The sequence below is a fragment of the Chinchilla lanigera genome, unplaced genomic scaffold, assembly GCF_000276665.1.
Source record: "Chinchilla lanigera isolate Chin_1 unplaced genomic scaffold, ChiLan1.0 scaffold00031, whole genome shotgun sequence".
In the NCBI taxonomy this organism is placed as follows: domain Eukaryota; kingdom Metazoa; phylum Chordata; class Mammalia; order Rodentia; family Chinchillidae; genus Chinchilla; species Chinchilla lanigera.
This window is the reverse complement of record NW_004955432.1, coordinates 9,001,567-9,015,142: the sequence shown is the minus strand read 5'-3', so window position 1 is coordinate 9,015,142 and position 13,576 is coordinate 9,001,567. Positions and strand designations below refer to the sequence as shown.

The 13,576-nt window shown below is 35.9% G+C and overlaps 1 protein-coding gene across 7 annotated transcripts in view; it reads right to left on the bottom strand.

The window, feature by feature from the left end:
• Akap9 (A kinase (PRKA) anchor protein 9) overlaps nucleotides 1-13,576 on the bottom strand; it is a 157,836-nt gene that overhangs the window by 75,730 nt on the left and 68,530 nt on the right. For all 7 annotated transcript variants that reach the window (XM_005388001.2, XM_013515942.1, XM_013515944.1 and 4 more), the window contains 3 exons: nucleotides 10,236-10,332; nucleotides 8,968-9,060; nucleotides 1,601-1,957 (listed from right to left, as the gene is read on the bottom strand). In XM_005388001.2, the coding sequence (XP_005388058.1) occupies nucleotides 1,601-1,957; nucleotides 8,968-9,060; nucleotides 10,236-10,332 (547 nt within the window). The remainder of the gene's footprint in view (nucleotides 1-1,600; nucleotides 1,958-8,967; nucleotides 9,061-10,235; nucleotides 10,333-13,576) is intronic.

The window sequence follows — 13,576 nt, the reverse complement described above, 5'->3', positions numbered from 1 at the left end:
GTAAGTTTTTATTGGGAAACAAAAACTTTGTGTAACAGTTTCTCATAAGAAGTTGACTTTTTAATGGGTATTATGAGTACTTCGACCTCTGAAGAGATGAACAATTCTGCTTAACAGCTGCTGGCAAACTAAAAGTTTTCATGAACCTCTTTAATATGCACAAATTTTATCCTCCATAAAACCTAACAATTTTATTGGAAAATGCCTCTAAATAAGACATAGCCTACCATGATCATTAATAACAAATTTCAATCAGATCACTTAAAAAGACATTACTCTCTGTTAAAGTCAAGAAACAGTTGAGATAATAGATCTTCTAGTAATGAATAAACAAAAGAGAATATACGCAAGGCATGATGGCACGCATCTATGATCCCAGCTACTTAGACAACTAAAGCAGGAGGACTGCAAGTTCAATGTCAGCTTGGGCAACTCAGAGGCCCTGTCTCAAAATTTAAAACAAATAATGGGGGCAGGGGAGCCGGGGTTGTAGCTTAGTGTTAAAATTGCTGCCTCATATGTGCAAGGCCCTGGGTTTAACTCCCAGTACAATAAATAAAGAGAAACAGAGGGAGAGAAGGAAGGAGGGAGAGTCAGATAACATTAGTACAGATACATAAAAATGGTTCAGACTGTCTTTTTTTTGGTCTTTTTAGACAGGGTCTCACTATGCAGTTCAGGCTGGCCTTGAGCTCACTTTGTAGCCCAGGCTAGCCTTGAACTTGCAATGATCCTCCTGACTCAGCTTCCCAAGTGCTGGGATTACAGGTGTGCGCCACCACGCCCGGCTCAGACTGTCTTAAGGAGATAGGTATGATAGATATCTCCTTATATGTTCTTATATTTACTAAACCTTTTCATCACAGATTATTGCCAAATTATATACAATAACTCTTGAATTAGTTGAAACAAAATTAGTCCAGGTGTAAGTCAAAATGAGATTTTAACATGTTCAATGTCTCTAAGATAAACATGAATATTTTAAACCAGATTTATTTTATTTAATACTAGGGCCGGGGATATAGCTCAGCGGTACAAGCACTTGCCTGGCAAGTGCAAGGTCCTGAGTTTGATTCCTGGTACCCAAAAAGAAAAAGAAACATAAAAAAAAAATATATATATATATATATATATACACTCATATATATTATTTAGTACTAATATTGTACCACTTAACCATACTTTACAATTAATAAATCCACAATAATAATGTGAATCACACTCCTACCATCTTGTCTAGTGAAACTCTGTATTGTTTCTAATTTTTTTTTATTATTTTTTATTCCCTTTAATAGTTTGATCAATCTTTCATTCTTACCTCTGGGAATCTGAGCAACTTTGATGAAGGTAACAATATGTAATATAACAACCACTGTTAATTCTTTTCATTTTGTTTTGAAACCCTGTATCATTTTTATTGTTTTAGCTTTGTTTTTGTCCGTGCTGTTGTTATTTTGCTATTATTCTTTTTTTAGTTCTTTAAAATAAAAAACAATGTGAATCATAGTCAAAATCAGACTTGATACCTTCACGCTCTTGCAAACATTACTGCTACTACTATTATAATAAGCTTTTTTTTATCTTGAAAGAGCATACTTACAGATTCTCTGACTATAAATGTTTCATCTTTGGAGAATATTTCTTCTGAAATAGTCAGTCCACGGTCCTTTATCTCTAGCACATTGTCAAAATCATCACTGTTTGATAACACAACTTCTTTTCCATCTTCTCCTAACTCTTTACTAAGTGGTTTAGAGTCTTTTTTAAATTTCATTTCCATTTCCTCAAAAGTCTGAAGACCATCTTGATCCTGTGGTAATTTTATTTCATTGAAATGCTCTTCTTCCTGCTGACAGAGACTGTGAGCTTTTTTTGATGATGTTGTGTTTTCTTTTCCACCAGATAGTCTAGACAGTTCAGTTTGTTGAGCAAATGCTACACTCATTGATACAATGACCTAAAGAAAATAAACAAAAAAGGATTTGACTTAAAAAGACCAGCAGAAAATTTAAAAGCAAGTTACTACTCAAATTTTTTTTTTTTTTTTTTTGCTGTACCAGGGATCGAACTCATGACCTTGTGCTTGCCAGGCAGGCACTTATGCCACTGAGCTATATCCCCAGCCCCTACTACTCAAAATTGTACACATTAGAAAGAAGCCTGGCTTATGATTTTAAACAAAAAGAAACCACATGTTAAAATGATACAGAGAATGTCTGTATTTTTCAATGAATTTAATCTCAAAGTATTTATTTTACTGCCTGCCTTTTGAAATAAAATTTTTTTTCCTACAACTATAATAGATGCTCCACATAAAAACTGGAAAACAAACCTTTATATTTCTTTTTTCCAAGAAAATTTACCAGAAACACGTAAGTAAACTTTTACCTAAACTGCCTTCCTTTTCTGTACATACAGATACAGATACTGATATACATTCTATCAAAAAAGTGACTATGTTCTGCAAGTGTAATTGGTTTTTACAGCTTTGCTATATATAAAGTTTTGACCCAAGAAATACATCTCTATATACTTTCCAATGAATTCAAAGACTCACATTACACAGATGCATTATAAATTTATTCCATCAATTCTCTATTATTGGGTAGATTTATTCCATTCTTATACTATTTTAAACACTACCATGCAATCTGTAGTTCTATCATTGTATATATCCTTTCTTTTTTTCCTTACAATAAATTCACTGAAGTGAGACACACGTTTATAAGACTGGTAAATATGACTACACATTTCAATCTAATCTGCTTCCCACTGCAGTTATGATTATGAATCTGCCTACTTTACTCTCTCCTAACATAGGTTCTTCAAAATTCTAACAACCTTGGCTCTGACAAGCCCATCAGACCTTGAGAACCAAATGCAGCAATGACTTTTTTCAAAGTACCATCTTCATGGATAATTTGTAAAGGGTGAAGGTTAGCTGCCAAAAGCCCAGGATAAAGCATGCTTGGGATCACAAATCCTTGTGCCTATTGACTTTCAGCCTTCTCAAACTGTTCTCCTTGTTAGTCCAATCATATAACTGAACTTTGCTTTGATTTCCTGAATGACCCTGATTTATCTATCTGGGGTCCTGATTCCACTTGGGTCCTGCGAGCCTACTTCTTCCCAGATGCTATATCCTCCAACTGGTGAGTGATGTCCTGCTTCAATAAAAATGGGAAAAGGAAAAAAACAAAATACAAGATACTTATACTACTAGTTTCTTAGTTCACTGAAAAGAAAGTTTTGTGCTAATCTCACTTGGAGAATTTTGTATGCCCATATCTTATACTCTGATTAACTAAAGACAATAATACTCAATGTATTAGCTGTTGTTATTCTATTATTTGGCAATGAAATTTTGTTTTACTTCTTTCTGTAAAATAAAAAAAAATACTGATGATAGCAAAATCAATGTCAATCAATGATTAAACTCATTATTTTATTTAATCCTCATTATAAACTACAAGGTAGGTATTATTATTATGCCAATTTAATAAAGATAGAAACTAAGAAGGGTGGAGATTAACTAATTTGACTCCAAACTACCAAGCAAAGGAACTATGGAAGATGGGCTTTACAGTCCTGAAGTGTTAATTCACTTTCCAAAATAAAATACTGTACTGTTACACCCACATTTGAATGGGTCTGCTTAGAAGTATAAGGCTCAGCTAACATGAGGAATATTTGCAGTATCAAGGCAAATGTTGAGAAAACTGAAAAGCAGCAAGAGTAGAAGCCATCAGTTACCTAATTACCTAATCAATGACAGAGGAGAGATTTGAACCAAAGTATGCCTACTGTAGTGATTAACCACCTAAACATTGGTTAAACTGCTTTTGTCCAGACAATCTCACCTGCCAAGCTGGACCTCTTGAATGCTAGCTCCCAGAAAAGGTTTGGTAATAATGGTCTGGATACTTACCTGGGATATATACCCATTATAATTAAATGTTGAAATAGAGGGATGAAAGAATTAGTTAACTAAATAGTAGGACTTGTGTTACTTCTGGGCAGGATAAAAGAAGCCCACGACAGCCTTTCTTTTCTACTGATAACAATTAAAACCTCTGAACAAAATAGAAAAGTAACCACCAGAGAACTTTGAAAAGTAAACAGAGGCACACAGAGTGTAGAGGAGGGTCAAAACTCAGAAGCAATCTGCATGGGAAAGATGAAACAGAACTTACAGTCTGAATCTAGCTGGATCCACTGCATGTTTTTAAAAAATTCATTCTCCAGATAATGAGAGCCAGGATTTTGACACAACATATCCTAAACATTCAATATACATTTCATAATTAGATAATAATAATTCATTTTTTGTGTGTGAATTCACTATCAGCAGACCTGTTCTAAAATAATTGCTTAAGGAAGTTTTCCAGGCTGGAAGTAAATAACACTAAAGGAAACGACATTTAAACAACAGAATATATAGTCTTTTCCAGTACACATGGTGGACCACTTGCTCAAACAAGATATTTAAAATGAATATAAAAGAAGGGAAATCACGCATGGTATGCTGTTTCACCACAAAGAAATAATGTATTGATTAAGTCAGCAGCAAGAAGCTATCTAAAAATTCCAAAGACATAAAAATCAAACAACACATTGGGGGCTGGGGATTTAGCTCAGTGGCACAGCACCTGCCTGGCAAGCGCAATGTCGTGAGTTCGATTCCCTGTACTGGAAAAAAAAAAAAAAAATCAAACAACACATATTTATTTATTTAGGTACCAGGAATCAAACTTGGGACCTTGCATTTGCCAGGCAGGCGTTCTGCTGCTGAGCTATATCCCCAGCACAATACATTATTTAAGTAGCCCATCAATCAAAGAGGAAGTCACAAAGTAAACTAGTGTAAGATATTTGGATTGAATGTCAATTAGAATGCAGCACTGCATTGTACATAGGGTAATTTATAAATAGTTTTAAATGCATAAATCAGAAAAGAAAGGTCTTTCAAAAAATCTTAAGAGTAAATTAAATCCAAAGAATGCAGAAACAAGAAAATGAGAGTAGCAGTCAATGAAAATAAAAATTAAAACAATAAAAACAATAATAAAACCAAAAGCTGCATGCTTGAAAATATCAATATACTCAATAAACTTCTAGCCAAACTAACAAAAAGGGAAATTAGGAATAATACTATATAGATCCTATAGATATTAAGTGACAAAGGAAGCCTACAAACCACTCTTTTATAGAAATTCAATAGCTTTGATGAAAGGGATGAAAATAAATAGATAACCTGAATAAAATTAACTCAACCAAAGAAACTACATATAGCTTTTTAAAAATTCCAACAAAGATGCCTCCAGGCCCAGGTGATGTACTGGAAAATTCTACAAAATACTTAAGGATGAAATAATGCCAATTCTACATAAATTCTCCCAGAAAATAGAAGAGGAGCTAATACATTTTAATATTTTTTGAGGTCAGCATTATTCTGGTGCTAGATCCAAACAAAAACATTACAAGAAAGTAAAAATATAGATAAAATTCCTCACGAAGACAGACATACATATTCTTGGCAAAATATTAGTAAATAGAATACAGCAACATGTAAGGGACGGGGTTGCCTCCAAAGGGAAATTTTTGGGGGGTGACTGAAATGTGTATCTTTATATCTTAATGTGATACTCGTTTTACAATCACCAGTGTTCATTAAAGCACACCAAAACCTGCACTTAAAACTGGTGAACTTCACATTATGTAAATTATGCCCCAATATATGATTACAAACAAAAGCCTGACCATATGATAGGCTATAAAGAAAGCTGTTGAAATTTTGAAAACTCAGTATGAAGATCACTTTCTTTTGCATTTGTATTTAAATTAGCAAGAAATGACAGAAGTAACTTTACAAATTCTATAACTTGGAAACTACTCAAACCACCTTCTTATTCTCTTTTCCCTTCACTGTACTAACAAAATTCCACTTGTGCCTACAGCTAACTCTGGGCCACCACTGAGGAAGGAAAAAGCCAATGAGGCAAACTGGTCGCACTTAAATTCACACCAATACACTTGCAATGCGCCCTCAGTGATACTGAGCCATTATTCAATTTCCCACTTCCAGTTCTCTCACGTTCTCCCTCCCACCCCTCCCCGCTTCTTTCTGCTTCCATTCTCTAATGTTAACCTTGCATAGTTTTGTGAGAAGGGAAGCAATCAGAAAAGAACTTTCACAGGCTCTAAATATGGCATGTGAAAACACACCTGAACAATGAACCAAATATTTTCTGCCTTCAAGTTCGAACAAAGACCACAACACAGGAAGGACACTGGGAGACAAGGAGGCAGATCTCTTGCAAGTGGGAAGGGGCTTGGAGACTGAGGATGAAGGCGGGGGGTGGGGGGGAGAAGTAAGTAGAATAAAGATAGGCTATGTACAGGAACCTAATAACTTCATGAATGTAAACATTTTATATCATAAACACAAGATAAATTTAATATACCAACAAAAACGAAAATGGGGAAAGGAGAATTAAAGGAGAGATGGAAGTGAGAGGGAAGGGGATTAAAAAAAGAACCACACTATGCACATGTATCCCAAGATGACTGTAAACTGCATGTACTGCAAACATGTACCAATAAAAACCACAAACAAACCCCAAGTATTTTATGCCTTCTTCCTACTGTTACGGATTAAATTGCCATGCTCCTATACAACAGGAACTCCCCATATAACAAATCCCCTCACTGACTCACAGACTCTGTTCCACAACTGCTACTCTCTCTTCTGAATCAGCTGTTTTCCCTTCCTTGCTCGTGAATTATTTGATTTGCAATTTTTCTCAACTTAAACAAAAACAAAACAGCAACCACAAAAATCTACCATTTAGTTCTCTACATCACCTTTTGCTACCACTGTATTTTTCTGATTCCCTTTTAAGTAAAACTCAGAACAGTTCAACTAATTCCTCCCCTTCATGCTTTCAAACTCAAATTAACCAGAGTCCATCTCCACCATCAAATACTCCACCATCAGAGTCCATCTCCACATCAAGTATGTTCTTGGAGGTCACTACACTTTCACATTGTAAAATCAAACAGCTAATTTGCAACTATAATCTTTCATCTATGAGAAACATCCACCATAATTTAATATTCTCTTCTGTTATGGTTGATACATTGTATCAACTTGAAGTCTAGAAGCTTAACTAAGTAACTCAGCAGTTCTACATCCTGGGGTGTAAGGACATGCCCTTATTGCTCTTTGCAGTACTTATTGCCATCTGTGTCCAGATGTCTAGCTATACCAACTAAAATGTAAGGTCTGCAGGAGCAAAGGACTCATCTTTTTTCCCAGCTATCCTCTCTTCAGAATATGGTCTGGAAATAAAGTATAAATAATTATGTATTTTCAGTACTGTACATCAAAATCACAGGAAAAACCTACTGTGAGCTATACGGGGACTCATTATTCCTACTGCGCTGCTTCTAACATGCCTGAACCTTCAGCAAAATGGTTCCAAACTTTTCCAGCATCATACCTGAGGGTATAAGGTGTAGCATAATCTCATCAGTACATGTCAACCATCTGTATTATTCTTGGACCGAGCTGGGCCATCAATGTCTCTCAGGTCATAGTATAATACTTTAGCTGTCTTAAGAATTGTTTTCACTGGCCTATACTTTAGTGTTCTGCTGTTAGCATAGCTGAGTAGTGCTTTGTAAAGTATTTTTATAAAATCAGCATTAAGTAACTTTCCTAAGGTCACACATTTAGTAAACCAGAAGAACAAGAACTTAAATTATAGTGTATACAATATCAAACCTCATATTAATTATGATAGCATGATGCCCTGATATAATAGTCCATTTGAGATATTTATGCAGGAGTTAGGCAGAAGAGGGCATCTGCATTCTTCTCAGAACCAGACAATGGAAGCTATATAAAAATGATGGTGCCTCTTAGACCTCATGGTCCAGATATTTCCTTGGGTCTGGAGGTCTTGATCTCCTTTACGGCTTATATCTAAAACACCTCACCTCCCAAGACCTCAGGTGCTCACAGGTGGGGCTTTGGGAGGTGGCTGGATCATGTGTGTGTGTTATACGCATCACTGGATTAGTCCACTGGTGGATGTACAGCTGGAGTGATGTTGGGAGGTGAAGTTGGTGGAAGAGGTGGGTCAGTGTGGATGTGGCATGGAAGGATATATACACTTACAGATGTAGAAACAGACATAGACCTAGACAGACAGATATATTTAGGTATAGATATATAAATCAATCTATCTATCTATGTATCTATCTATCTACCTACCTACCTACCTGTATCTCCTTTCTCATCCCTTGACCCTGCTCTGCTTCTTGCCTGCCATGCCATGAATTGTTACTCTTCTGCAGCGCTACTCTGCTACGCTGTGCTGTCTTCAGCCAGTCAACTATGGACTAAAACAGCTACAAACTGAACCAAAAGAAACTTCCCCTACTTCAAGTTGTAGGTTTTGGTTATTATGATTCAGCAATGAGAAAGTAATAAAAACATATTTCAGAGTCTAAAAGAGTGACTCTGGCCTAACAGCTGAGGACAGTGATAAGTAAAAATCTACAATGATAGAATATCTCCACTTAGCCAGGAGCTGTTGGTCAGTGACAGTGCTCCCTTAGAGTCTGTAGTTATTATTTAATGTCACAGTAACTTTTCAATACATAGAAGACAATCACTTTCTTTTCCTATCTTTCCTGCTGCTTTCACGCACAAGGTAACAAATATACAGACTTGTGGGTTTCTAATTAATTACTGTCGACATCCAGAAAATAATGTTCCTTCCCCAAGAAAAACAGGAATTTCCATTTAATGCAATCATAGTTGATCTCATCTAACAACTTAATGAAGAAATATATATGAAACGTATAAAAACAAATCACATACCATCAGTACAATCTATGTTTTTCTGAAGTCTCAAAGAGAATATAAACCAAGGTAATCTTCCTCAAAAACAAACTTACCTTAGCTACTTCTTCCTCTAATCGTTCTTGGTACTGTTTTTCTAGCAACTTAACCATATTTGTTTCTTGTTTCACTCCAAATTCACCAGAAAACTAAATTAAAAAGCAAGCAAAATATGACATTTATTTACACTAATTGTATACTAGTTGTTTTTAAGGTCTATTCTCAAAATATTCTCACAGCATCACTATTTCTTGGAAAACTTTGAGATACTCTCAGCAATAAATAAATTTTTATTCCCCTTTAACTAAAAGCCTCATACTAGTGAGTAATTCTCCCAAACAATTATACTTACTATTGTGAATGCAGAAGTACAGTTCAAAAAGATAAACTTATTTATATATTTATAATTATTACCGTAATTCTAATGTAAGTCAGGGATATTTGGATATAATTAATAAGACATGTATATGCATATTTCATCTCAAATAAAATGTTCAGTAGTGGCTGCTTGCTCATGATATTACAAGCAAATTTTCTTGGCATATTTTAATAGGATCCAATTTTCCATAAATACAAATTATTTTCATCAATATATAAAGTAACCTGTTTCAGAAATGTAAACATATTCTCAGTATGAAAGTATTTGTTTATTTACCATTCATCTCAGTTTCACCTGAACAGACATTGCATAAAGGATGACTGCAGAAGAATCAAGAATGTGGCTAATATCTCTAATACTCAGAATGAAGAAGGGCAATCAGCAATTTATTTTCTCTAGGAGGTAGGAGCTAAAAATCTACTGAGTGAAGATGAAGACTAAAGTTTCTCAGTTGGAGGACTGAGAAAAGTTTTGAGAATTAGGACTAATACAACGTTGAGGACAGGCAGAGAGTGGTTCAGCTAGATAGCATGCACTAGAAAAGAGAAGGAACGTTTTTGTATCACAGGCCTCTTGGGAAGGAGGCTTCACCCACTATCCCAGCCTTAGCAATGTGGATTCTGGGAATTCCTAAATTATTCTAAAGATGGCGTGGTCCTACTTCCCGTGATGGGAAGAAGGAAGTTGGTCAGGGCAAAACTGATTTGCAACACAGCCCATAAATAAACAATTATGAAAACAAGACAAAATTTAAACTCTAACATACTTAAGGAAAATGTAACTTTCTGGTTTTTTCCTACGCTGTGAAAATATATTAAGTTTCTTTAGGTCTTCTGTATTATGCTCACATCTGGAAAATATTTATGCGTAAGCCACAGACATAAAAATGAAAGTAAAAAATGAGTCACTGCAATTAACTTTAAAATAAAAAATTAAAAATGATACCTCCACTGTACCATCAATATTCTCTTTTAGACAACTTCCAGCATATACTGTTCTCTGTCCATCAGATTCTTTTATTACCGCTGAATCAATGGAGGAGCTAAATATTAAAAAAAAAGAGGATGAAGGAATTAAAAGTTGTTTGTATGTTTTGCTATTCATCTACAATTCAAACCATGCATAAAATGTGTACTAGGGCAAGAGAGACAAAAATGACAGGTCAGGGTTTACAGATATTGTAACTTAATTTACATTTTTGCCAAATTTTCCTTTTAAAAGTAATACAAATGATGCACAATTTTTATATATCAAATGTATTTTATGACATTTTATAAAGGCTACTATAAATGTATGCTATAGAGCTATTACAGGTACTGGCTTTTTTTTTAAAAAAGAATCTTAGATTTATTGAGGTAAAAAGGTACTATCTCACTTTTACTAAAACTTGTTTTAATACATGTTATGTATATATCACAGAAAAACTTCTGGAAGAACACACAGCAAAAGTAACAGTGATTATCTTTAGTCAAACTGACATGCAGTGGCAATAAAAGCAGATTCTTATTTTAAACAATTACTTTTGGACTTTATGTTTACTCTATTCACATATATCTTTTGGTACTTACGTCCGTATTCTATAGCCTACAATCAGTCAGTACTTTGTGAAAAAGTTGCTCTTAAAATGCTTAACTTAGCAGGTGTGGTGGTGCATGCTTGTACTCCTGACTATTTAGGGGACTAAGGTAGGGAGATTTCAAGCTTGCGACAAGTCTGGGCAACTGAGTAAGACTTTATCTTAAAATAAAAAGGGCTCGGGATGTGTAGCTTATTAGTACAGAACTTGCCTACCATGTGTGATGCCCTGGGATCCATCCCTACCCTCAAGGTAATAAATATACATATTTGTGGGTTTCTAATTAATTCAAATAAACAGACACCTAAAAGGGTTAACTTGGTAACAAAAATGAGGTAAGATTAGTATTTAGGAAACAGAAGGAAAAAATAAAAGGAGAAAATCTGTAATTTTCACTTTTGGAAAATGTAATTCTTCACTACCATTTCACATTGCTTTTATTCCATCCTCCTCTTCCTTACATACCCTACTTTCTCCTACTGTCTTCCACCCTTTCCTTTTTTCCCCAAATTGACCACATATAAGCTATATCACTATCTCATTTCATTACATATAATTAACTTGGGTCCGGGGATATAGCTCAGTGGTACAAGCGCCTGCCTGGCAAGCACAAGGTCTTGAGTTCAATTCCTGGTACCAAAAAAACCACCAAAAAACCAAAAAACATATAATTAACCTGCACTGGCCACTTGGTTGTTTCCAAATGTTCACTATGACAAACAATGCTATAAGATTCTTACAAGAATATCTTTATATCTTTCCATGGATACTTCTTATATAATAAAATCTTATCACTTGTTAAACTATTTGAAATTTAAGTGTAGTACCATATTTCAAATTATTTCATTTTCATAACAGTATCATTTAAATTCTTCCTTAAAACTTCAATAATTTGTAGGAACAATCTTAAAACTTTGTAAGAGTAAGTGTCTTAATTTCTGAGGGTAAATTTTCTTTCAAAGGCTATTATTTGTTTCTCTCCTGCTGTGAAATGTATATTCACGTTTTCTGTCCATCTCATCTTTCTAAATATTTCTCTGCCCTTTCTTGGTTCTATTAACTTTCTCACCATTTTTCCCACTTTTCTGATTGCCCCTTACATACAAAATTCTGATCCTTGCCTTTGTTTCTTAGTTCTTATTTTTATAGCTGAGAACACCATTCTGATTATTCACTCATTTGACCAAAACTGCAAAAAATACTTAGTCCACAATAACCTGATTCTGTGAGCTTTATAAAGTGTTTACTGCCAAAGTGAAAAAAATAATCTAACACCAAATGCACTACTGCTTTCCTACTGATAGAGCAAGAGAGACTCCATTTTCTGTTTTTGACTCCATATTAAGAGAACAAACTTAAAGTTCACTTATGCTGTAGGTGATCCCCACCCGCCTCAGCTGGTTATCAACTCACTTAGAGCAGTTATCAAGTGGGAACAGAACAAAAAGGACAGATTGGGAAGTAGGCTAAAAGTTAAACTGCAAAGAGCATTTGGAATTCAGCTGTCTGACCTGCTGGAAGAAGTAAAGTTTGTGATAACTGTGTGACATTCTTCTAAGATTTCCAAAAATGAGATATGGTTACTATGGAAACCTAAAATGTACTTCATCTGAAGGTGAGACCAGAGCAGGGTGGATATCTTCTCTGGCTCCTGGTTAGACTGCTCATCAGCCGGCTTAATAAAGCTTTGTTTGTTCCTGCCTTTTCGGTATCCTTGTGAGTGCCTTTCTTGTTAAACTTGCTTGCCGTATCATATGGAGGTCCTGGGCCTGAGACTGGCTTCATGAGAAAAATGTCCTCTCCTATGAAGAGGCCCTACGCCTTTCGGTTTCGCCAGCCACTCTTTGGGTAGCAAGGCACCGCAGCTGATTTCAGCGGGCCACCTGAGGACGACAGTGTGCCGGGGTGCTGAGGCTGCACAGACGGAACAACTGAAGCCGCACCCTCCAATCCAGGTAAGATTAAGATTGGAATTGTCTTTTTCTTTCCAGACTGACAATTTGATAGGCCTAGGCTCAGAGACAATGTGGCCATCTGGTCTCAGTGTAGCTGAGAGTTTGTTCACAGCTTTGTCTGTGAGTCTGCTCAGAGCTTTGTCTCTGAGTTTGGTTTGGATTGGCCAAGATCTGAACTCTAAATATTTTTTCAAACTGATAGATGCGATTCATGATTCCCAGGATTGTTTTGCTTTGTTTGTCTGTTTGTCTGCTCTGTGTTTTTCCCCCAAATGCTTGCAGATTTCAGGTCCCACAGCCTTGCCACAGCCTCGGGCTCTTGTTTGGATTGTTGACTGAGTTGGGGAGGAAAGGCCAGCTAAGGTAAACTGTTCTCTCTTTGTTCCTAATTGAGCTATCATGAGCTTGACAGCGTTAAGCCCACCATTCTGGTTTGTGCATGATTAAGAAGATGTGTTTGTGGATTCCCAAATCAAGTTCTGGTAATTGAGAAAAGGTCCCCTAAGCAGAAACCCTGTTTTGCCCTCGGCACCTAAGAAAGATGATCCATCCTTTTGTCTCCCAACTCAGGCACCGCCCCATCCTATACACCCCCTAGCTTGCCTCACGGAGAGATTCCTCTTCAGCTGCGGCACTGACCCTGTGGCTTTCTACTGTCGCTGCGCTGCCGAAGGCAGCCTTCCCCACCCCAAGCCTGTTGCAGATTCTGAGGAGGAAGTCTCCTCCTCAGGTCTGATCCCAGTCTTGCCTCTCTG